Source organism: Anas platyrhynchos, chromosome 2 (genome assembly GCF_047663525.1).
Source record: "Anas platyrhynchos isolate ZD024472 breed Pekin duck chromosome 2, IASCAAS_PekinDuck_T2T, whole genome shotgun sequence".
In the NCBI taxonomy this organism is placed as follows: domain Eukaryota; kingdom Metazoa; phylum Chordata; class Aves; order Anseriformes; family Anatidae; genus Anas; species Anas platyrhynchos.
In genome coordinates this window covers 69,239,612-69,261,935 of record NC_092588.1, presented here as the reverse complement: position 1 = coordinate 69,261,935, position 22,324 = coordinate 69,239,612, and the positions used below count along the sequence as shown (strand labels likewise).

Sequence of the window (22,324 nt, the reverse complement as noted above, 5' to 3'; positions counted from 1 at the left end):
TCTAACTATTTGCAGGGTCAGCTTAGGATCTGAGGACTCTGCTAATGCACTGTGAAATACCTCCTATGCTTTTGGCCACTGCATTAACCACTAGCTTCTGCGGAGACCCTCATGCCTGGCCTACTTCAAAGTACATTCACACTGTGCCAGCTTTGAATTTCCTCACATCTGTGGCTCCATCGCTGTGAAACTCAACCAAAAGGGTTGTTGTTGTTTTGTTTTTTTGTAACTTCCGCAAGTCACGTGAGCTTGTTTCTCTTTTGTATGCTTCATGTCACGAGTAGCTATCGCAGTGCTCATGCTCAAGATGTGTAGGTAGGTAGGGTAAGACTGTAGATACCAAAGAATCACCAAAAATGTCCTTATTTTTCAATACAACTGTTCTGCCTGAGGATAGCAGCTAGACTGAGTACCTGTGTGTGTTACAAACAAGAACACACAAGTATCACAGAGCATACAGGGTTTTTTTTAGCCCAATTTTGATTATGTTTTCTCCAACACATGGTCTAGCATATGAACTGCTGCTTTCTCCAAGATACACTCCAGAGGCATTAACAAAAAACATTCTTCATAGTTTGTATGACTTGCTGACCCAAAGGTATTGAGTCATGTTTGCTTTGGAAGAACACTGCACACGGGCCTTGTCAGTCATGGCTACAGAAGGAGACACATGGTTTTTGGATACAATGCCTGTATTTACCAAACACAAAATGAAAAGTGAGTTTACAGGAAGGCAGGGCTGCAGATTAATTACATCACTTTTATTAGCCTTACACAGTTATTCCTCCTGTGCAGTCGTGCCACCGGAAAGTACCGCAGTCTTTGCTGCAGCAAGGGATTTTAAATGTTGAGAATCATTATGTATGTCGACTGCTAACCTCCATGTGTCAAAACCAGTGCTGCTTAGTGGCTTCTGTAGCACCGTTTGGTTAGATTCCTTGCCCAAAGATTTCCAATAGCTGTTGTGCTGGCTCAGCCCCACTGCTGGCAGAGGTAACAGAAGCTCTGGGGCAGACTTGTCTCCAGGTCCCTTCTCGTTTTAATTACAAACGCTTAACCTGGGGTAGAATGAGTAGCTCGATACTGATCTAAAACTGCCACCTTAATATTCACACCATTACTTTCACAGATGATTAGAGCAACAGGAAGCGTTCAAAGGAGAGTATTCAATATTAAGATGTAACTGATGAAACAGAACACTCACACATGACAGCTAACGAGCTTAAAAGGCAGAATTTGCAGTGAGGTAAGAGAAGGATTTGGGGAAAAAAGTCTGTGATTTTGTCAGAGGACAAAGTGAAAATGTGCTAAATATTATGGGGAAAGCACATTTGCTTACCTTATTTGCAAAACAACTTCATGCATGAGTGATGAAGTATGTAGGAAATGCCTCACTTTGAGAGTGACATCATGGTTTGTTTTACATTTTGAACAGATGTAAACCGCTTTGTAAAGTACAGAAACACACAGAGAAGGCTTTTGCTTCCTCTCTCCATCCTTGTAGCAACAGCAGGTCTTGGTACAATTTAGGAAATGAAGATTGAACTTCCTCCTCTGCAAGATTTCAGTGGTATTTAGGAGTTACTCACATTATTAAATGCATTGATTTTATCGCTGACTGCGAACGTTGCAGCAGTGCTACTGGAAACCATTTTACGTAACTAGTGCTCATATGGGTATTTCACACCTTTTTCTGAGTTTCTCGTTTTATGCTCAAAAAGAGAAACCATACAACAATATCAGAAAAGTCAAAACGGCTTAAAGTTGTTACTCTCTTAAATAAGCTCCTCTCATGCACGGTATGAATGTGGAAGGAGCGACTCCAAGATGTACCTAGAGCTCCATTTTTCTATTCTGAACATAACTGAATGATGCCATTTTGCACTGAAATCTGGAGGGTTCTGACAGACAACTGCTCAGCGAGACTTCAGTATGTGCGTGGCTGCTGTTATGTATTCAGAAGCTGTCCACTAAAAGCAGAGAGCTTACCCGAGGACATAAATAGCGTGGAATTGGACTCCAAACCATACGTAAATTTAATCAGTTCTCCTGTTCTGCTGTTTTACCAAGTCTATCACTGTAAGTAGGAAACCATCAAATCAATTTTAAAATAACTTTGTTTTAAAAAGTCCATTTGATCTGGCTCTAATTTCCTGAAAAACGAGGTTAGGCAGGATGAGTTTAACTACAGAATCAGTGAGTATGACTGCAGCTACTGAGCAGAACTGCTGCTTTCGCCGTGTTCAGGGGTGAGTGTCTCCTCTGGTATGGCACGGTATAATAATGACTTTCTGATCTGAAAGGAAAAATTAACTGCTTAGGAATTCAGACCTTGTTTACAGGCTTAAGCGGTGTAACAACAAACTTACTCTAATTATCGTAATACTATTCCACATAAGACTTTCTGTAACAGAAAGGCATAATTATCCTCTGTAGCTGGAAATTAAAAAAAATAATAATAAATAATTTGTGTTTCTCACCAGTCTACTTGCCTGGAAAGAGACAGCAGGACCCTGATAGAGCACAATAATAGGGAGGAGTAAGTACATCTATATTTGCCAGTTTATTAGAAAGCTATCATGTCATTATACTCTAGACTAAACTTTTTCTCCTTTTTTTAAGCATCTCTCAGCCCTTAAGGTTATGACAGTAACTGAAAATACATGAATTTAACCAGTGAAACAGTCCCAATATGGAGCTACTGCTTGCTCCAAAGGGTGCTTTTAAAATCCCTGTGCTCCCCGGGGATGCTAACTCAAACCTGATTAAATAGAATTAAATGGATCAAAAATATTTAAATTGGATGAAGCGTGGCTGTCCTGATACAGAGCAGTCGCTCGCTAGCTCCTGATACGAACTGCTGAGGTGGTGACCTGTTTTAGGTACAGCCACGTGCACGCCTGTTCACATCCCTACCCAAGAGTTTTGGCTCTTACAAAATGAGGTCAGCCAGTGTGAAACAAGTGGCCTTGTCTTAACAGGAGTGCTAGCAGAAGCAGGCAAAGTGTGTTAGCCCCATCACCAACAGGTATCATGCTCACTGCAGCATCACCAGACCACAGAGCACTCAAAATCCCCCAGACCTGCAGTTCTCTGTGTGAAGCAGCGAAAGGGCTACCGCTTCGATCTAGCCCTTTGAAACACGTGAGACCACAAAGATGCTGTCTGCGATAAAGCAGACGGTGAACAGCTGAAACATGAAGCATCTCTTCTAGGAGGTCTTTTGTCCTCTTCCAGAAAAAGAGCTTATTTTCAGGCAGCCCGCTAACAAGAGCCGGGATTATCCCGAGGTACCGGTTCCTGTCAGTTGCACATCTGAAGTCAAATCTGTTAAAGATGCAGAATACCTCCAGTCCCCGGCAGGGAAATGCAATAATTAAAAACAATTAGCAGATTTTGCAGGGAAATGTGTCAAAAGGTACAACGCGTGTGCTTTAGGTTTAGCTTTTTTTAAACAAGAGGGAGTTGCTTTTATACAGCAATCTGGATTAAAAGGGAGCCTGTCAAAACTGAGAGCTCAGCATTGACTTTGCTTGACGTTTATCACATACTGAAGGCTTTAGATGATCTGTAATCACAAAAGTATGTGAATTTCCAAACCGGTCTATGCCAGTCCCGGAGAACTACCAACCCCCCAGCCAAATGTGATTAGATTTGAGATTGAGAGTAAACACAGATGTGTTATGTTGTAAAAATGCAAAAGCATATGTGTGTTGACTTTTACTGTGGGCGTCAGTGTGCTGGTGTCATGCTATTTACCCTGCTCTCTCGCCTGACCCTAGCAAGGGAATTTTAATTTTTGCTCCAGGTGGGTGATAATGGAGAGCCTTGCTGTGATTGTGCTCAATTCCAGGCTTCCTAATAAATATACAAGGAGGTTAAAAGAGATAATAAATATGGTTCATTGCTTCTATCACAGGGAGATAAAATTGGATGGATTATTTTCTTATGAAAGAGGAAGAACAATCTAAAACACTTAATGCGTATACTTTAGCATGACATTTTGTCGGAGAGGTAGTGCTCCTAAGAAGCAATCTAAGAATTCACTTAGCTCATTAAAAAGTTCAGGTTAACAAAAGAAAACTTGGAATAACTTAACAAGATATTGCAGATTTGAATAGCTGTCAGACTGTTTTTCACAATTCTGTAAAGTGTAGTGCTCGTGTTAGATAATATTTCAGTTCAGTAGCAGTTACGTAAATGTGTTCATTTTGGTTTAGAAAGGCTGATGGAGATATTACTTTGGTAGCCTGGCAGTGTTTTGAACACATTTTTCAAGCCTTCCAGGAAAACAGAACAGAGTTGTCAGCTGTCTATTTAGGGCCGTAGAAAGTTGTGACACTGCATTGCGAAACGCACCGGGCTCTCACGGCAGAATTCATGTCCATCGCCCTGAAATCTTGTCTCCCTGAAAACCCGCCTGCGATTTTGGGAGGCACAATTAAGCACCCTGCCCAGTCTCCTATCTCCATCTCCCACCCACCTCCACAGCCCTCAGCGGTGTGCTTCTGCCACCGGTACCATGCCAGCACCGGTTCAGAACAGAAGTCACACTTATGGCACTGATTCCTTCTTTTTTGTATCAGGTGTCCATACAACTGCTTGTGCTGTCCCCTGCTTGAAGCTCCTTCTGCTCCTGCCTCTGCCTGCGGGGCCTCAAGCCCCTTTTCTGCATGCACATCCTAACTGCTAGGCTAGAAGCCAGGCTAGTGCTGCAGGAGAGGCACGTGGAAATGTGTTCCCTGCTGCAGCTGAGGATGGAGAGGGACCCTGTTTAGCCCAAAGAGAACGACTGCGCAGTCTGGTACTGAACACAGTCATCAGAGTGGCCTCTCCATGTACCTTATGTTTGTTTTTTCAGTTTACATATTTTATATGATAGTTTAATGCAAAATGCACAAACAGGGATCCAAAATCCTTTCCTTCCAAAACTCTAGCCAAAGAGCTATGTAGTCACGCCATCTAATAACACCTATTTATGTGGTAATAAAAATGCATCACTGTTAATTCAAGAGACTAATAGGAAATGGATAGAAGGAAGCTATTTTGTGAGTAATATGTAATTAGCAAATATAGCAAAGTCTTCCACAGAGTCTGTCGTTCTGGGAGGAGTGATTTCTGTAGTTACGTGGTTTCCAGTCATCTTGCCCCAAGACCTAAATACCAGCTGACTTGAAAAAAAAAAAAAAGGCCTTGCTGATTATAAGATCCTGCTCTGGATAAGAAGCATTTTGGGGAAATAAAGTGTGTGTGTATATATATATATATATGTGTGTATATATATATATAAAGTGTGTGTATATATATATATATATAATATATATATAAAAACATATTTTTCTTTTTTTGGAAAGCACTGCAGGCCATTGGTAGGATTTACTACATGAAGAGACTCTCATATCAAACCCATCCTTTTATCATTTATTAAACACAGCAGAAATGATTTGTTTTATATCATATATCCTTAGATTTTATTGAGCAGACAAAATACTGGGCTTCCACTAGGTATGTATTTTGACTTCTGTCCTTAAAGTGCAGCACGCTCACAGCACTACTGCCCTTATTATTTGTAAGGATGCTGTGTGGTTATCACGGCAGCCTCATTTACTGCTTCCAGAGATTTATGCTTTTATGAGTTAGTGAAGGAATGAGGAGAAGGGTGCAAAAGGCTGAGACACCTATGAGAGTTTCTGGGTAAGTTAGAGAAGGTTTACAGGTACGGATACTGTCAATTAGGTGGTACAGCTGGAAAAATCAGTCAAGCTTTCAAGCATACAAGTCTTTTTTTCAAATCTGAAAATGAATCAGCAATTTCCAAAGCTCAACACCAACTGAGAACATCTGCTTAGCGTTTTGTTAGGTCTGTATCAGCTAGATCGTCTCTGAATTAAGGTTGGTGGCATCCCAGGAGTACAGGGGCTGTTCATCAAGGAAGGGAGAGTGTGTTACAAAAATAGTTGTCACCTGTGAGAAAGGAGGAGGGAGTTAAAACCCGTAGAAGGCTGCGTGAAAGTTATGTGCTGTAAAAAGTCTTCCTATTGAACCAGAGGTGTATTGTTATGCAGTCCATCCAGAAGCTTGTCTTAATTTTCCAGATAAACAGGTGCATTTAATAAAAGATGATCCCTCTGCCTAGAAACGTTATGCCCTGCAAGCATCAGTGCTACAGTGAAATACTGCTGAAATGGAACGTGCAGAAATTAGGGCAGTAATTAACATGAGTTATATGACTGCTTGTGACCAAAAGAGCTTTTCGTTAGCTGCCTGGACGAGCAGTCCTTTAGCAGGCTGCTCGGGGTAGTGCAACTGGGGACGTTTCCCTGTAGCATGTTAACGAAGCCCCAGACTCAGTGACTATGTTTTAATATTATTATTCTCCTTTTACCATAACAATGCTTATGTTTTAATAGAATTGCTTTTCCCCCTGAGAAACACCACGATGTCCTTACAGCAAAGCTGGCTCTTAGAGTAGGAAACTGGGACAGGAGAAAGCTGTTATTATGCCTTGACGTGCTCACAGCGTGTTCAGGCCCCTCAGACCTCATCCGAAATTGTGAGTTGCTGGCAAGTCCTTATTCCTTGAGTTGAGTGCCATTGGTTACTTAGTCTAGAACTAGCAATGCTAGTTGGCATCCATACATTTTCTCCCTTGGTTGGAAGGTTTCCTTAGGTTTTTGCTAAACCTCTTTTGTTACAGCCAGAATTGGCTTTTGATGCAGCCACAGAATTGCCCTTTCATGCTCCTCCCTTCCATCTGTCCCCAAAGGTGTTTTTTTTTGGTATACTAAGTAATTCATTGTGGAAAACTTCCTAAAACGCCCTTCTAATCCCATCCATAACAAAATACTAAATAATAAATATGGAAAGTATTTAAATATTAAAGAAATGTTTCCCTCTCACCTATGATCACGGATGTCATACCAGACTTCTCTAATTCTATTGTAGTGGAAAGTCAGGTCTCTTAACAGCTCTGCTTTGCTTCAAGTGCAGCAAAAAAGGCAGTCGGGCTACCAGTTTATATGCAAAACGTTCAACTGTGCCGCTTTCCAGGATGTGCTGCAGTTCCTCAACTTCAGTGATACAATATCAGGGTGAAGTGTGTTGCCACAAAACTTACACAGTTGAGCAAACAGCCACCTGCTTGTACAAATATTTCTGCGGAAATCTTTCACAAATTTGCCTCAAGATTAGTATCGCTGTACAACTCTCTCCTCCCTTTCCCCCCTGAGCAGTCTCAAAATAGTGCACAATAGATACTTGTGTCACCTTATTTTCCTCTCAATTAAAATCTGCCACTTGTCTGTTTTGGCACAGTTGTCAGGACTTTTTCATTATCCAGTTAAATGTAGGCATCCATAGGATAATGCTCCTACAGCTTTGGTGATGACGGGGACCTGGTGTGCTGCTCAAAGCAGGAGCACTTGGTGTCGAGTCTGCTAGATGAAGGAAAGTGCACGTAGCAGATTCAGGGCATGCACAGCAAGATTAGTTTTTTTTTGTCCCATAATATGGGACAGACGCTAAGGGTGACATTTCTAGTCAAAAAAAACCTAAGAGGTAGTTTCTTTTCCTGTCCTCTTTTAAGGACTTCTGGAACATCTGATACAGTAGCTGCTCTCTGATACCACGTACCTTTGGTAGCTTTTGGAAGTTTGTAGAAAAAAAATATATTTTTATTCTAAATTGCTTTAGCAGTGGATTGTTCCATATGTCACTGTACCTAACATTTGCCTTTGTTTTGGTATGACAGTCCTAAATACATAGACACAAATGAAACAATCTTCCAAGTAACTTTGGAGTGGAGTGCTAAGCCTTTGCGGTAAGATGGGTGATGTTTACTCGTGCGTTATGACAGCAGGAGGTGTAGTTAGCAGAAGCATAACAGCAACAGAGTGAGAATTTTTATCTCCTTCCAGTGACAATTAAGACAGGCAGAATGAAGCCATAAAGGCTGCAAAGACAGGAAAAATCTAAAACAAAAAAGTTTTGTTCTCTATACCAGTTCACCGATTAGCCCACTATACCTGGCTGTAAAATTAGACTATTCTAGTTCAGGTCTATGTATTTTTCCTAACAAAAATAGGTAGGAGCTCTGGAAGACCTGTCTTTCCTCGAAACTAATTAATGCCTTGAAGGGAATACTCACACTTTGTTTCCTGTCCAAACAGGTAACGTTATACAGAATATACTAAAATCAGGAAAGCGAGTGTTTTTGTAGAATTTTTGTTTTCCTGTCAGCCATAGGAACTGGTATCTTTCTGCTTTCCTTGCCCCAGGTTCAGGCACGTTGTAGATGAATGGAGTTGGATTCTTCTCCTGCCTTGGCTTCAGCCTGTTACTTGACAGAGGGGTTTTGATATGCTCCCTGAGCAGCATTACAGCGATAACAGCACATGAGCATATCGTAAGCCTCCATTCTTTCCTCCCGATGTTCTTTGACCTTAGCTGTTCTGTATCGAATGATGTATTTTGAAACTTTAAGGCACAGTTTAGCCAAAGTCCTTGACTGAACTGATTTTTGTTCTGATAGAGAAAGGAAAGTACTGTCAGGTTTTATAAAAAAAATCAATTGTGATTTACTCTAGTCTTTCTTGCTACTGTACTTCCATACATTTTCAGATGTAATGTCCATCAATTTAGCAGATTTCTTTCTCTTGGGGAATCAAAATAGTCTGTTAGCTGGGCTCGGTTTTACTCTTGGTGATACGAACTAACGTGCTTTTTCATTCCATTAAATGAAACATACGGAAACATATGGAAAATTTTAGCTCCAGAGCTGCTTCAGCATGACACTCAGCTCTTGAATTTGTCCGAGTTAAAATTTTCTTAATAAAGAAAACTGTCAAACGTTATAAACAAGGACTAGTCCCAGTCCACCAAACGAAATCGGAAAGTGAGAGATCCTTTGCAATTATGTAAGCCGAAGGGAGCTCTGTGGCAAATGCAAATTAAACCACACTTTTCTGGGATAGCGTGCAGCTATTCACAGTTGCGTCCCAATTACATTTTATTTGAGGCTTTTCCCCATAGAAAATAGTAATCTTTTTTTTTTCCCTTAAAATATCTGTAAGTTATAAAACTTTGTCCATCATAGTGCTTGGAAGTTTTTAAATGGAAAAATATGTTTGGCATCTGAAATCTCTTGAGAAGAAATCAAAGCTTTTACTGAAGATTGTTGCTCTGTTTCTGTGTTTGAAAGTTTAGTAATTTTGAAGAGGATAAAGTCAATTTGAGTTTTCCTGGATTTTGATTTTTTTTTTTTCTTTAAGTGAGCAGCACCAGTGCAAAGGCAGCTCTCGTGTCACAAAATTGCTGGGTCTTTTTCTTCTAGGTTTTCAAGCAATGTTTGAGAGGCGGGGATGTAATTAAAATCTTATCCTCCCTTTGGCTGCATTTTTAATTCTGAATTCAAACCCTCACACGGTGTAATAGAGCTTTGCTTTAGGGTGTTTTATACCTCTATCAAAGTGACTAAAGTAATTAGTATTTTATACATTTTGGTAAGTATTTTGTCACTGGGAGCGCCAGTGCAGGTGAATGATAATGGTTTGAAGCTCAGGCAGTGACGGGACCCTAAATGGGAATGTCGCCTTTTAATCAAGAGCCCTTGGAGTCTATGGTATTGAAATGCCCTACAGAGAACATCGCAAAGCCATCCATCACCTTCTGACAGTCCAATCTTTTAGCGCATGAGTAAGATTTTATTCATCCTTTCTAAGGCACTTGGAGCAGAAGATGTTTTAACTCATCTCCAAACGGCGCTGTGGATGTTGGAGAGCAGAATGCAAGGATTGCCTTCTGGCCAGTGTGTATGTCTGTATTTAGCATCTTTACTCACTTAGATTGCAGCTGAAACTTCGTCCATGTCCTGCCTCGAACATCCCTCCCCGCCCCTTCTACACACCCAACGGGCTGGAGTATTGCCACATTTTAGTCTTATGTTTGGAGTTGATTTGAATAGTTGATTAACTCTCAATGTTCAATGGAAATACTCAGCAAGTTAGAAGGGAAGGACTGCTGCCTCCCAAAGGGAAGATTTTGTGATTCACATGGAAAAGGAGGGGGATATGGGACTCAGAAGTCCTCTGGAGAATGCTTATAAGAAAGTGAAGTGCATTTAGTAAAACCGACTTGGAGGTGCAAACTATTGTCACTATAACAACTTCAAAAATCTCATTTTGAGCTTTATTTTCTGTATTATAACTACCCTCCCTCAGCTTTCTTTATGAATTAAAGCAGAAGCAGCATCTGAGGACAGTGTCAGAACTTAAACGTTTTTGTTGTCAGGCCCTTGGGGTGTTACTTCTGATGTGGGAGCAGAAACCTGCACCAGGAGCCTTGTCTTTTCTCTTATGAAGAGTTGGCAGCACTGCAACTTACTGACTTTGGTGGATTCTCTCCCAGTTAGTTCATGCTGTAAGCCTGACTGAACAGAGTGCCCACCCTACGAGCTGGCTGGAACCAAGAGCACTGACTGGCACTGTACTTCTCGTGGGTTTAGTAAATCGAGTTCTTCAGTACCCTGTGGAGCAAAATTTGCTGTGAATATGCAGGATTTTTTTTTTTCCCCTTCCTGCTTCCTGGCATTTAACAGTTCCAAGCTGAAATCTTTTTTGTCCTACCCCAAAATAAGCAGATGAAATCTTCTCATCACTTTGAAGGGCGAATGTTCCTAAAACACTACCATGTACCAGAGTGCTGAGAGAGAAAAGGCTGGGGAAATTGTATCAGGCTTCATTTTAGTGTGTGGAAAGCAGGAGGGAAAGATGTTTTTCCCACTGAATCCAAGAACGAGTAAAATGCAACCAGATGGAGAAGACATGTTTATATGTGGTACTGAACAACTCTCTCCATCTTCAAACCTTTCTGTCACAGAGATGGAGAGAGTTATCTCAATGTTCAAATGAGTGGTATTGAGTCTTCAGTGAGTTTCTTTTCAGAAACAGACTCTCCTACCAACATAGGTGATGAGAAATTTTTAGCTATCATTTTAATCTGAGTGTAAGCACGTCCAAGTCTGACACCTTTCCCTGTGAATTGTTCCCAGGGATGTAAAGAGCAGCATTTGTGTCTGTCAGAGTATACACGCTCGTGTTTTAATGGCTCCTGTCATGTCATCATGCAAAGCTAAATGAATTAAATATGCAGAATGTGCAAGAGCCTGTACCGGGCTTGTTACACCGTGAGAGATAACACATTAATCAAACAGCTTAATATATGTTCCCGTATGCACAATATTAGCTGGGATTCTGTTAAATAGCTGACATTCAAAATCTACTCCCAATTTTGAAAAGTCTGCTCGTATCATTGCTGCTGTCATCTAGTGACATCTGTGCTCTGTTTCCACATGGCATTTCCACTCACCATAATTGGCTGCTAGTGAAAATACAGGTATTACCCATCTATTTTTATAAATTACCATTTTCTTCCCTGGCTGCATGCCACAGCTTCATCAGGATGTCTCAGAACTTAAAGCTAACGAGTAAAGTGCTACAAGTTGGATATTGCTGCTTTAAAAGTAGACCATTACAAGAAAAAAAAAAAAAAAAAAAACAGACAAAAACCAGTGCAGAGACTAAGTTAAAGCAACTGTGTCAGTGAAATGAAAATCATTATTGTGGTATTATGATTGTGCAAATCAGCTGCCAAAAGTAAGTAGAAATAATTGAAGTATCCACCTTCACATACAAAGGTTGGAGACATCTAGGTTCCTCAGCAAGCCAAACTGGGTGCCTGGGGCAAAATTATCACCAACTTTGATTTAAAACCAGATCCTTCTTATCACTTAATGTTCAGGAGTGACCTACAAGCCCCCAGTCATCACAGTAAGACAAAGCCAGAGGACTGGAAATACTGAACACAGAGAAAATGGATTTCAAAGCAATACCAAACCAGAAAACTGCACAGATGATCACTTTCTTCTACAATTACTCTACTCGTTATAGTCACAAAACTAACTAAAGAATGATTTGTGGAAAACAGAGAAAATCAGTTTACCAAACTGCTTTTGCTCCCTTAAACTAGAAATTCCTTTCCAGTTCGTACAGAATTTATTTATGCATTTAATTTTTGCTTTACCAACACACTGTTCAGTTTACTTTCTATTTTTAGGTTCTGCTTTACCATGCAAAACTGTAACATCTAGGAAAAATGGTCACTGAAGATCATATTGAACCTTAGCAATGTGCAAATCCATTTTCTTTCTAAGGCATGACATGCATGGTACGCACTGATAGGATGCCAGAAATGCACAAATTGAGAGCCTCAAAATTTAGCTGTTTCATATGTTTTGTTTTTCACACTTTGTTAAATCCTATTAGTCTAAAGCAATGAAAAAAAATAATTACAGAATAAAATACAGAAATAAATAGATAGGAAATGATACTGCAGCATATGTCAGTTATTCCAATATACAGTCTTAATCTTTTTTTTGGGGGAAAAAAAAAAGGTAATGATTCAGACAAGCACTTTCATGAGCTAATTCTGCCCGTTATTCAGTCCCATCACAGGCGCCCGTACCAAACCCCACAGTGCTGATTCTACCTGCAAGTAGCCAAAACAAAGAATTTGCCTTCCATGGTCTACAAGTTTTGCTTGTCCTCTCCCTAAATAAAACCAGACAGATGGAGCAAGCTTTGGAAATCACGAGGAAACCAATCCATCTGCGGTAGGGAATTTGGAACGGAATATATTGCGAAAATTAATAGATCCACCAAAACCTGAGATTAAAGCTCCTGTGTGAACAGGCAGCCTCCCAATGCGAGCTCTCTCCCGGCACAGACAGCACATACAGGGGGGCCCAAGCTAGGCTCATTCCTGGGGTTTGGCTGTATTCGAAAGAAACCAGTGCGAAGGTAGCAAAGCTCAGCGTGGGGCTCTCCTCCAGGCTCGGCTGCTCCTGTAACAAACCTCTTAGGACCGGAGGGTTTGCCACAGGTCTGTGCTCTGCAGACGGTTCGCTGTCTCCCACCCAGCTGGCGTGCACTGAAAACTTGATGGATGGCCTTATGAAAAGAGATGCAGAAAAGGAGAAACACCTCCACTACTGCTCCGCTCTGTCCCAGGAGGATCGACATCTATTAATAGTGCAAAAGGCTGCCAACCTGTCACACTGTGGTTGTGGTTAAAAGTCGGCTAAAGCACATAAATACAACTTGATGGGAGGAATAAAATCACACAAGCGGTCCTATAGGAAGCCTTTGACCTGCTGTCTGCCTTTTAAAACACGTGATTCCAGTCAGAGTGGCTTTTGGCCTGGCTAAGGAGGGTACTGCAATGAGGAGGAGGAGGAGGAGGAAGAGAGGAGGTAAGACGGGAAGCGGTGGCAGCACGGACTGCCACAGCGGTTAGCAGCAGGAGGAAGGGGTGATGAGAAAGGATGCCTGACTGACCGTAGTGACTCACAGCCTTAGCAGCTGTCCGTACTGCAGTTTTTTTACTGTTAATTGGAGTAAAACTAATGTCAGCATGTCCAGCTGTGATGAAATCACACCTGCATTTAGCAGGGCACCCTGGAAATGTGAAGGACCCTCCCAAGCCTTTGCAGTTAAAGCCCTCAACAGCCTGAGGAGGATTTCAGGCTGCTTAGGGACTGCTGTAGCACACGTTCCCTGTAGCTCTAGTTACATATAGCCACTTTTTAAAAGCCACAATTTAGTTTTAAAGAGCACACTGGAAGTTTCTTCACTGTCTCTCTCCTTGAAGCGTATTTCGAATTCCCTGTAAAGGCAGCTTACATTACAAGATCAGTTAAAACGAAGCTTTCAAGAAGCTGTGAGGAGTTTCAGCCCACAGTTACGCTTTCTTTCCAGCCTCACTGCAGAGCGTTTGGGATTATCCCAGGGCAGCGGGGTCGGGGGAGCTAGCTGGGTCATGGAAATGTGCTGGAGAGCGGCTGTGAATTCGGCAGGAAGGGGAAGTTACCCCACACGTGACTCCGGGTTACAGCACACATTGAGCAGTACACGTTCCCTGGTGACATGCACTTCCTCACTGTGCTGATGAAACCACAGTCTCTTAAAAGGACTACAAAGGGGGGCTGAATTCATTCCTGTTTTTTTGCCCCAGTGCATGACAGTGAAGAATGAACTATCATCGCACGAACTAAATGACCAAGCAAACAAGCACAGCTCAGAGAGTTTAAATTCAACTAGTGTTAAAAGATAAAGACCACGTTTACTTGGCAGTAATTGTTCACCGAGAAATCTTCTTTCAGGCTCTAAATAACGTTTTGTATTTATCAGTGCATTATTCACTTGCAAGAAGGTCTTGCAGTACCAAGATAGATCCGTGCTGGTTAAAATTCATTTGGCGTTGCCCCCCTAAAAAGCTTTAAAAAAAAACAACTGGAGTATTAAATCATGTTTCTTACACTTTAAATCCTGTTATTTTAAAACACAGGTTGGACAGCCATTTGTTGAGGCACTTCCAGTTTGGGGCTGCAAAAGCGCTGAGGCTATCAGTGAGAGTCTGCAGGCTGCACTGACAGCATTTCAAGGCCCCATACTTGCAGGAGGTCAGTGTGCAGCAGCCTGTTATTCTGGAAGCAGTGCTCCTGCCGAACCCTTTAATGTTTTTCTAGAAAGAAAAGCACATTTGCTGAGTGTCTCTCCTCCATGGTGCTACCGCTGTAAATCAGAGCTCTCACACAAGCCATGCTGACTGAGCGAACTGGCATGCCTCTGCAGCATGGCTTTTATCTCAGCTCCCTGCATGTAACGAGGATCACAGTACTCAATCCTACTTGCTCCTCAGTCTGCCACCAGGCTCCCAAATTTGCCATCGATTGCATGCCGCAGTGGGATGCCTACACCTGCCCCCTCTGCCTTGGAGAAGCCACCACCACTCAAAGTGTCTGGGGGAGATCCCCTAGCTGCTGCCCCCGTGGGACCGGAGGATGACCTGAAATGATACCTGAAATCCTTAGGGGATAGCCCGGAAGAGAAACCATGTGTAGAATTTACATTCACGAATTGTCCTGCCAGGAGCAGTTCCCTACTTTCCTTCCCAGCAAGCCAGCAAGATTAGCACTGAATCCACAGAGAAAAGTCCACCGAGGACAGCGAGTGTAATATGTAAACGTGTACCCAGCTGCAGAAATTGAGGCCTGTGTGTGGAAGGAGGCTTCTTGCCCTTTGCTGCTTATTCATTTCTAGTTGCTCTGCCTCAAAATGCCAGTTACTGTTATGAGACATTGGTCAAATGCTGCTCAAAGCCTGTTCAGTAGCCGAGTATGTAGGAGAAGATCACTGAAGGGGTGAAAGTGATGAAGTAATTTATCAGAAACCATAGGATTGGTGTAAGACTGACCAAATGGTACCAAATTAAAGGAGAACACTTTGAAGAGCAGCTGTGAGTGCCGACTCCTCCAGTTACAGAATTTACACTGATAATGAACGGTATCAGAGATAATTTATTCATCAAAAATAATCTCGTATCTCAAGCCTCGTCTTTCTCAAGATTAATTGTAGGGTAACATCAGCAGCTGAAATCAAAGGTGCTGGGAGCATGCATGTGCAAGAACGTAGTTTGAAACCAAGCAATTCATTGTACAGTCATTCTCTTCAGGGTCGCTTAAGACAGTATTCTCTCTGCTCGCTGTCACCTAACGCACATGTTTCTAAACACCCATCTGCATTTCTTTTGTTTCTGTGACAGTCATTGCCTTTTGATATTGTCCTCAGCAAGGGAAGAGTCTTGTTTAAGCTACTTACTTGTGTTGCTTTCACTGATGTTATTGTGGCAGTATCCCCTATACTATGGCCTTACAGAGGACAGATCATCCCTATTCATATATTACTTATTCTATATTATTACTTTAATAAGGCATTAAAAACACGACTATTTTACTTAAAAACTTCTTTACTTTGAATGTTTACAACCTCTCTTTGCTATGTTAAAAACAGGTGATGTAGAATTAACTGGTAGCTCCCCAAAGTAGAGCTCAGCTTGTGGGGTTCCTAATCCTGTAATTACTTGGGCCTGGAGCTGCGAACACAAACACTTCCCTTGTAATCACGTGGAGAAGATACGCCACTCAAGGCCTTTGCAATACAGTCTCGAATTCTAGGGGTACTCCTGTAATTCAGGAATAATAATGATCCTTTTTTTTTTCTCCTACTTGAAAGAGTGTATATACCAGCACAGAAGGTTTTACAATGCAGGGTTTCACAAGAAAACATTTTTTGCTATTAAGTATTACCCATCTGAAGGTAGAGTGGAGAAACATTTTAACCATCTGTTCAGTAACAACTGATCAGCTTTTAGCAAAGCTTTTTGTTCCTCAAGACAAAGGACTCAAAGTATGAAATCCTGGTGGCTGAACTACTGCTGCCTCCATTCTCCGTGGCTTCAGCATAGATGAGGATTTTGCTAGGCACACTGGTGTACGTACAGAGGGGTAGTTCTGGTTAGCGTGGAGGCTCAGAGGGCACAAAACCAGAAGCAACAAACAAAAATGCTCATTGAGGCAGCCATGCAGAACTATCAGAAATTGGTTGGACCGCCACACGGCTTTCTGAGCTCTCCAATCACACACACACACATTCTGCCACTGTTTTTCTTGCTAAACAAATAAACCATCAAGAAAAGCCTAGAAAACACCAACCAGTACCCATATAGATGTCATGAGGTGTGTATTCAAAAAAAATGATACATAATAAAATCTTCTTTCCCCTCAATCCTCACTCGAGCATGACTGAAGTCAAGGATGGAGAATAAACTGATTCTGCAGTTATTCTGCAGAACCTTGAAAAGAAACTTTTTATAAACCTTATTCTCTTTATTACTGTTAACGTTTTATTACTGAACACTCTGAAACAAATCCAGTGCACACTTCTGCTGTTTCTGGTTTCGTATGCTGTCTTGCACTGAATAGAGAGGGCTTTCATTAATTCTGAAATGAAACCGATGCTGTTTTTATTCAGCAAGCTTTGGCCACCCTTTTCCCCTCCTCCCCTTTGTTTGTCAGCTGTAAATTGCTTGACAAATACTCTGTTTCATGCTTCCCTGCTGCTGGCGTCTTTAAAGATTCAAAAGAGACAGAAAGGCCAAACAGGCAACAGGTAGGTAATAAAGCAAATGGCTCGGTCTCTGGTTAAAGTTGCTCAGAGAAACAAGCAGTAAGACTGAATTCTTTCTTCAGAGTGCAGGTGGAGAGGCCATGAACGAAAATAAATTTCTGAACACAGACTCCAGCACAGGATCAGTGGAAACAGCCGTCAAGCCTTTACCATTTAAAGATCCAAAATTCATCGTAAGTATATTATTTTAACAATTTGAAATTCCAAACTCTTCAAATAAAACCCTAGCTAGATGTCTAAGCGTCTTGCTAATGTAAATATTAAGAAAGTCAGGTTAACAGCCAAATAAAAGATCGGTGGTTCTGAAGAAATTCACCTCGAGTCCATGCTACACTCTGGTCTGACGTGCACATTATATTATAACCCGAAAATGGCACGCCTCCAGAGTGAGAACCATTATATTAAATCGTGGAGCAGAGCCAGGGAACCCGGTAGATCAAGGTATGCGCAGAAGTTTTATGGTGCGGTACCTGACAAACTCAGAGAGCTGGAAAGGCACTATTTATACCCCTGTAAATGTAGGAACCCCATCTCCCAGTTCCTAGCCAAAGGGAGGTTGCAAAATAGTTGAACTAAAAGTCAGCCACACAGTCATTAGCAGCTGGCATTTTGCTCTTCTACCAGTCCCCGAAACGATAGCAGACCTGCGGTGTCTGCGCTTGCAGTAATTGCTAGATTCAGGAGCAAACACTCTGTGCTCCCCAGAAGCTTCGCCTCCCGGCATTCAGAAGTCATGAAAACCCTGACAACTGATGAAATACAGGCTGCTAAAACAATGTGAGATTTAAATTGGGGGAGAAGTAGAAGGAAGACTAGAGCTAGCAGTGCTATCACTGCTGGGTTTGTTTTTAATATCTCGCTCTGCCAGGGCCAACTCATTGGCACACTGTACAAATGCTTTCTAGGCAAGCAAACTTCTCAGACTGTTGGTCCAAAGCCAGTACTTAGAAAGTAGGATTTTATCCCAGATTTAATTTTGCATGAATAAGAGACAATATCCCACAGCACAAAACCTGAGTAATCAGGCATCGCACCGCTCACCAAGCAAGGGTTTGGCAGGGGGTAAAATTCGTCTCTGACTTTCAAGTTGCTCTGTGTCTGCTTTGCAGACATCTTCTGTCACAAGAGGAGCATTCAAAGAAACAACTGCAGACTTGGCTTGCTCTAATTCTCCAATGAGCACCAGCATCTTTGAGAAACAGGGCTTACTGGAAAATCTCCACTTGTGCCCAGGGGCACTCCATGGAGCTTCCCTATAGGATTTAAATAGCCATAAGGCCTGCTGTCTGTCTTTTCCTAGCGGGGCATCACCATTTCCAAAGAGGCAATCCTGATGTCTGCATGCTGGAGATGATAATGAACGTACAAGGCCCTTGACAACTGCTGCAGAAATAATAGGCAGTTAGAGTAACGTTAAATTATCCTCCCCAATACAGCAGCTAATTTGAGAAGAAATGTATTGATGTTGTACTAGCTTTTTGTCTGTATGAACTGGTAGCTGTAACTTGGATGACTTTCTGCATCCTTCCAGCCCAATATGCCTTAAATGGAAGAAAATAAGTAGCGTGCATCTCTCAATGTGCTTCCTTCTTACTGGCCTCACCCATACCCCTAACAGACACTGAGACCTTCCGTAGATCACTCTGCAAACACTGACTTGTAGTTAACTATACAGAGGACAACGCCTCCTTTTTTTCTCATTATGGCAAAGAGAGAGAATCAAAACAGCAGCAAAACTGTGTGTCTGATCCGTGGCCTGCTGAGATCAGGTGGATGCTTCCTCTTGGCCCTAAAGAGATCATGCCCTAAAGACCAGCTTTTAAAAAAACAGATGACTGAAAAAAAAATTGTTCTGCAATGATTTGGGGGAAAACTCATGCAATGAATTTGAATTATGAATGTGGCGGTACATCTGTTTCCATCTCGTGTTCCAGCAGTCTGTATTTGCAATGATCTATAGATTACTAAGATGTTGCTCTCAGAGCAAACATTTGCATGTACTTTCTGTATCGGATTGTGCATTGCCAAAAACTGATAACATCATAAGCTTATGAGCATCTTTTCTGAGCATATCTTACGTCTATGGAAAAAAAGCTTTCTCGTCGAATCCCTTCTGCTATCATTCTCAGCAATTCAGCAGCCTAATTTATAAACTAATCACAGCAGAAGTGTGTTAGCAGAACTTTGCTGAGTTTTGATGAGACTGATGTGTCAGGTAGTAATTACGAACAGCGATAACAACTCCCCGATTCCAAGAACGGTTTCTGTTCTGAAGTAAAGCTGTAAATCTGTGTCCTTTGATCATTTAGAAGTAGTACAGTATATTGTGCATCTTCTGTCTCTGGAGGGACATAAATAAATTACCCCGTAGCAATCCCATTTGATAAGTGAAACTACCATTATAGTACCTGTAGCAAGCCTTCTGTTAGCGTAGCTTTCAAAATGTAAAATTGTCTTGGCAGCCAACATTCTATTTATTACTCCTTTCCTATTCTTCTGTCATTTGAAAGAAAAATAAAATTTCCAGACAGCTTCTCGGAGTATTCATTACGTTTTGCAAGATCAGTTGTGTTTTCCACAGTCACAGATAACTCACAAGAGCTAGAGCCGCACCTGTAGTATGCCATAAAAAGGAGAGGGAAAATTGAGCCGTGTAATCACAATTTCAGGCACAGCTCTGTAGTAATAAGTTCTAATATGATGGGAAGGACGTTCAGAATCCTGTAATCTCAGGCTAAACCTAACCCCATAGATTTTCTATTTCCATGTAAAAAGCAGATTTTCATTTCCTTCAGTTAATCCTAAACGTAGCAGCTTTGACACAGTCCAAAAAGCTTTGTTTTTCTTGCGACCAAGATTAAGTGTTCAGTGTATTAGCCTGCTGATGAAATAAGTGAGGATAAGGAACGGTTCATGACAAGAGGAGATGTATCAGAAAGACTATAAAGTAGAAGTGTCATGCTCTGAAATAGTATTCTTTATTTATTTTTTCTCTGAACACCATATTTTTAATTCTAGCACTCCGGCATTGGTGGAGCAGCAGCTGGCAAGAAGAACAGAACTTGGAAGAACCTAAAACAAATTCTTGCTTCTGAAAGGGCATTGCCATGGCAACTAAATGATCCTAGCTGTAAGCTGCTTAGATGCTTTGCATGTATTTATAAATAATAAAATCCATACAAATAACTTTCTTTAAAACAAACCTAAATTATTGCATCGGTGCATGCAATATCCTGTTTGAACAGGGTCCAGTGGGACATTCAAGACTTGTCCAGCCACACTCACCAACGCCAAGCGGGAAGGTGTGGGACACATAATTTGGAGTGCCATGAAAAAGTTTGGGCACATCTGGGGAGGGAGTTCTATGAAGGAATTGTATTTAGCAGAACCAAGTCAGAAACCCCTTATTCCTGTCAGGTTTTTGTCACCTCTTCACTGCTAAGGAGCCACCTCCGCTGCATGCAGCCCATTTGTCTCCTGAAGGTGTGGTGGCTGCTGCCTCCTTAGCTGTGTTTGAGCTGTTTGCAAGGGAGATTCTGCTAGCCACATCCCTGCAGTAGCTGAGACCTCAGCCCAAGCTGCCTATCCAGCTCCTTATCCCAGATTCTTGGGAGACTTAAGTCCTACATCCCCTACTTAGTTCAGCACAGCTGAAACTACACTATTAGCGCTCCAGATTACAGTGAGCTCGCGTACGTCGACAGGACCGAGCTACAGCAGTGCTCTTAATCTCGACGTACTTCAAGATGACTCGTGGAGGATACTACTGAATGGAGCTGGAGGCAGAATTTGATCCTCAGATTTTACTTAAGCAACTCAGAACTTTACTTAGACATCTCAGAATCGACCATATGAGTATACTTTCTTTTTTTTTTTAATATACATTTTGCTTTATCCAAAAATAACTTGCCATTTTTTGAAGCATTTTAGATGCAGCTGTTAAGAGAAAACGCAGGCTACTGTGTGTGCCTGGCTATTGTAACCAACAATCTGTTGACACTGCTATTTCTATTAGGTTTTATTTGCAACAGTAAATTTAAAGGCTTTTTTTTTTTAAGATGGTGGCAAAGGAAATTCAGTTGCGCATTCAAAACCAGCTGCCTGTGGCATTAGTGTCTTCTGAATTATGGGAGCGAGATTTAAACATTCGATATGGAGGGAGCATTTCAGTTTATTGTAGCAGCTGGATGAGGCACAAGGGAGATCAGGAGGGAGGAGAGAAATGATCCAGGTACAAAATATTTTTGTAAACATTGAAATTCATGGATTTAGCAGTTTAAATGTACCAGTCATATTTTAAAAAGTGGTGTCTCATAACTGAATGGATCTTGGTATCTAAAGGGCACCACAGAACAGCAATTTCCATCAGTTAATTTAAACATTCAGACAATTTTCTAGGTCATTGACTGGGCTTAAAGTGGTACATGCTTAAAGATTTACTTGATTTAAAAGATTACTTCGCTTTTCTGGATTATACTATTTCAGAACTGCAATCTTGAACAATGCTTCCTGGTCCTAACATACAGCATGTGTACAGTAATGGCTATTCTTTGCAAATAACTGCGGGAATTCATTAAGACTTGGAGGAAATCAGCACATTTCATTTCAAATAGCTGTCTTACATTTTTCCTTTTAGGAAGGGCAGTTCTGTTTACTGAACTGTTGGTCTAGTGAGGTGAGCAGAAACAGGCTGTTGTTTACAGTGCTAGCAGGCTGAATGTTTTCAGAGGTAATTCTGCTTCGTAGTTCTTTGCCTTAATGCTCCTAGTTAATAAAGACCTCAGAAAGTAAAGGTGGTTTTAAAGAGATATTTGCTACCTCTTTACATTTTGTGTTTTGCTTTTAAAATTTATGTAGCACACTGAACGTATCCCTTTGTTTCTCTCTAGATTTTAGTATTGATGCTCCTCCATCCTTTAAGCCTGCCAAGAAATATTCCGATATTTCAGGACTTCCAGTAAGTATCTTATTTTTTCTCTTCAAAATTGGCATCTTGCTTCCCACAATGAAATAAACCTGGAAATAAACCACGCTTCTGGAAAAGATGTACATGCAGAGGCTCCCATTCAGCCTTGCACTTAGTAGTTGTCCTTTGATTTATGGCCAAACCCCCAGTACTGTCCCTACATCACAAAGTCCTCGGGATCGTAATAGATGCCAGGACGGCTTAAATACCTTGTCCTGCCAGCTGCCTCCTATCACACCGCTTCCCCAGCTTCAGAGTCTGCACTGCTCCCCATCAT

At 41.5% G+C, this 22,324-nt stretch overlaps 1 protein-coding gene and 1 long non-coding RNA gene across 4 annotated transcripts in view; one reads left to right on the top strand and one right to left on the bottom strand.

Moving 5' to 3' along the window:
- Window positions 1–22,324, top strand: part of INO80C (INO80 complex subunit C) — a 32,369-nt gene that overhangs the window by 4,833 nt on the left and 5,212 nt on the right. The window contains exons 1-6 of one of the 3 annotated variants that reach the window (XM_072034899.1): window positions 1,124–1,246; window positions 2,484–2,539; window positions 8,277–8,404; window positions 17,144–17,254; window positions 20,100–20,211; window positions 21,971–22,038. In XM_072034899.1, the coding sequence (XP_071891000.1) occupies window positions 8,294–8,404; window positions 17,144–17,254; window positions 20,100–20,211; window positions 21,971–22,038 (402 nt within the window). In that variant the 5' untranslated portion in view covers window positions 1,124–1,246; window positions 2,484–2,539; window positions 8,277–8,293. Of the gene's footprint in view, window positions 1–1,123; window positions 1,247–2,483; window positions 2,540–8,276; window positions 8,405–17,143; window positions 17,255–20,099; window positions 20,212–21,970; window positions 22,039–22,324 lie in introns of those variants that run through there. The other 2 variants (XM_038174873.2, XM_027451793.3) reach the window with 2 other exon arrangements.
- Window positions 1,226–22,324, bottom strand: part of LOC106019087 (uncharacterized) — a 44,702-nt gene continuing 23,603 nt past the window's right edge. The window contains exon 3 of the long non-coding RNA XR_011807670.1: window positions 1,226–2,296. This is a non-coding gene — a long non-coding RNA (uncharacterized lncRNA). The remainder of the gene's footprint in view (window positions 2,297–22,324) is intronic.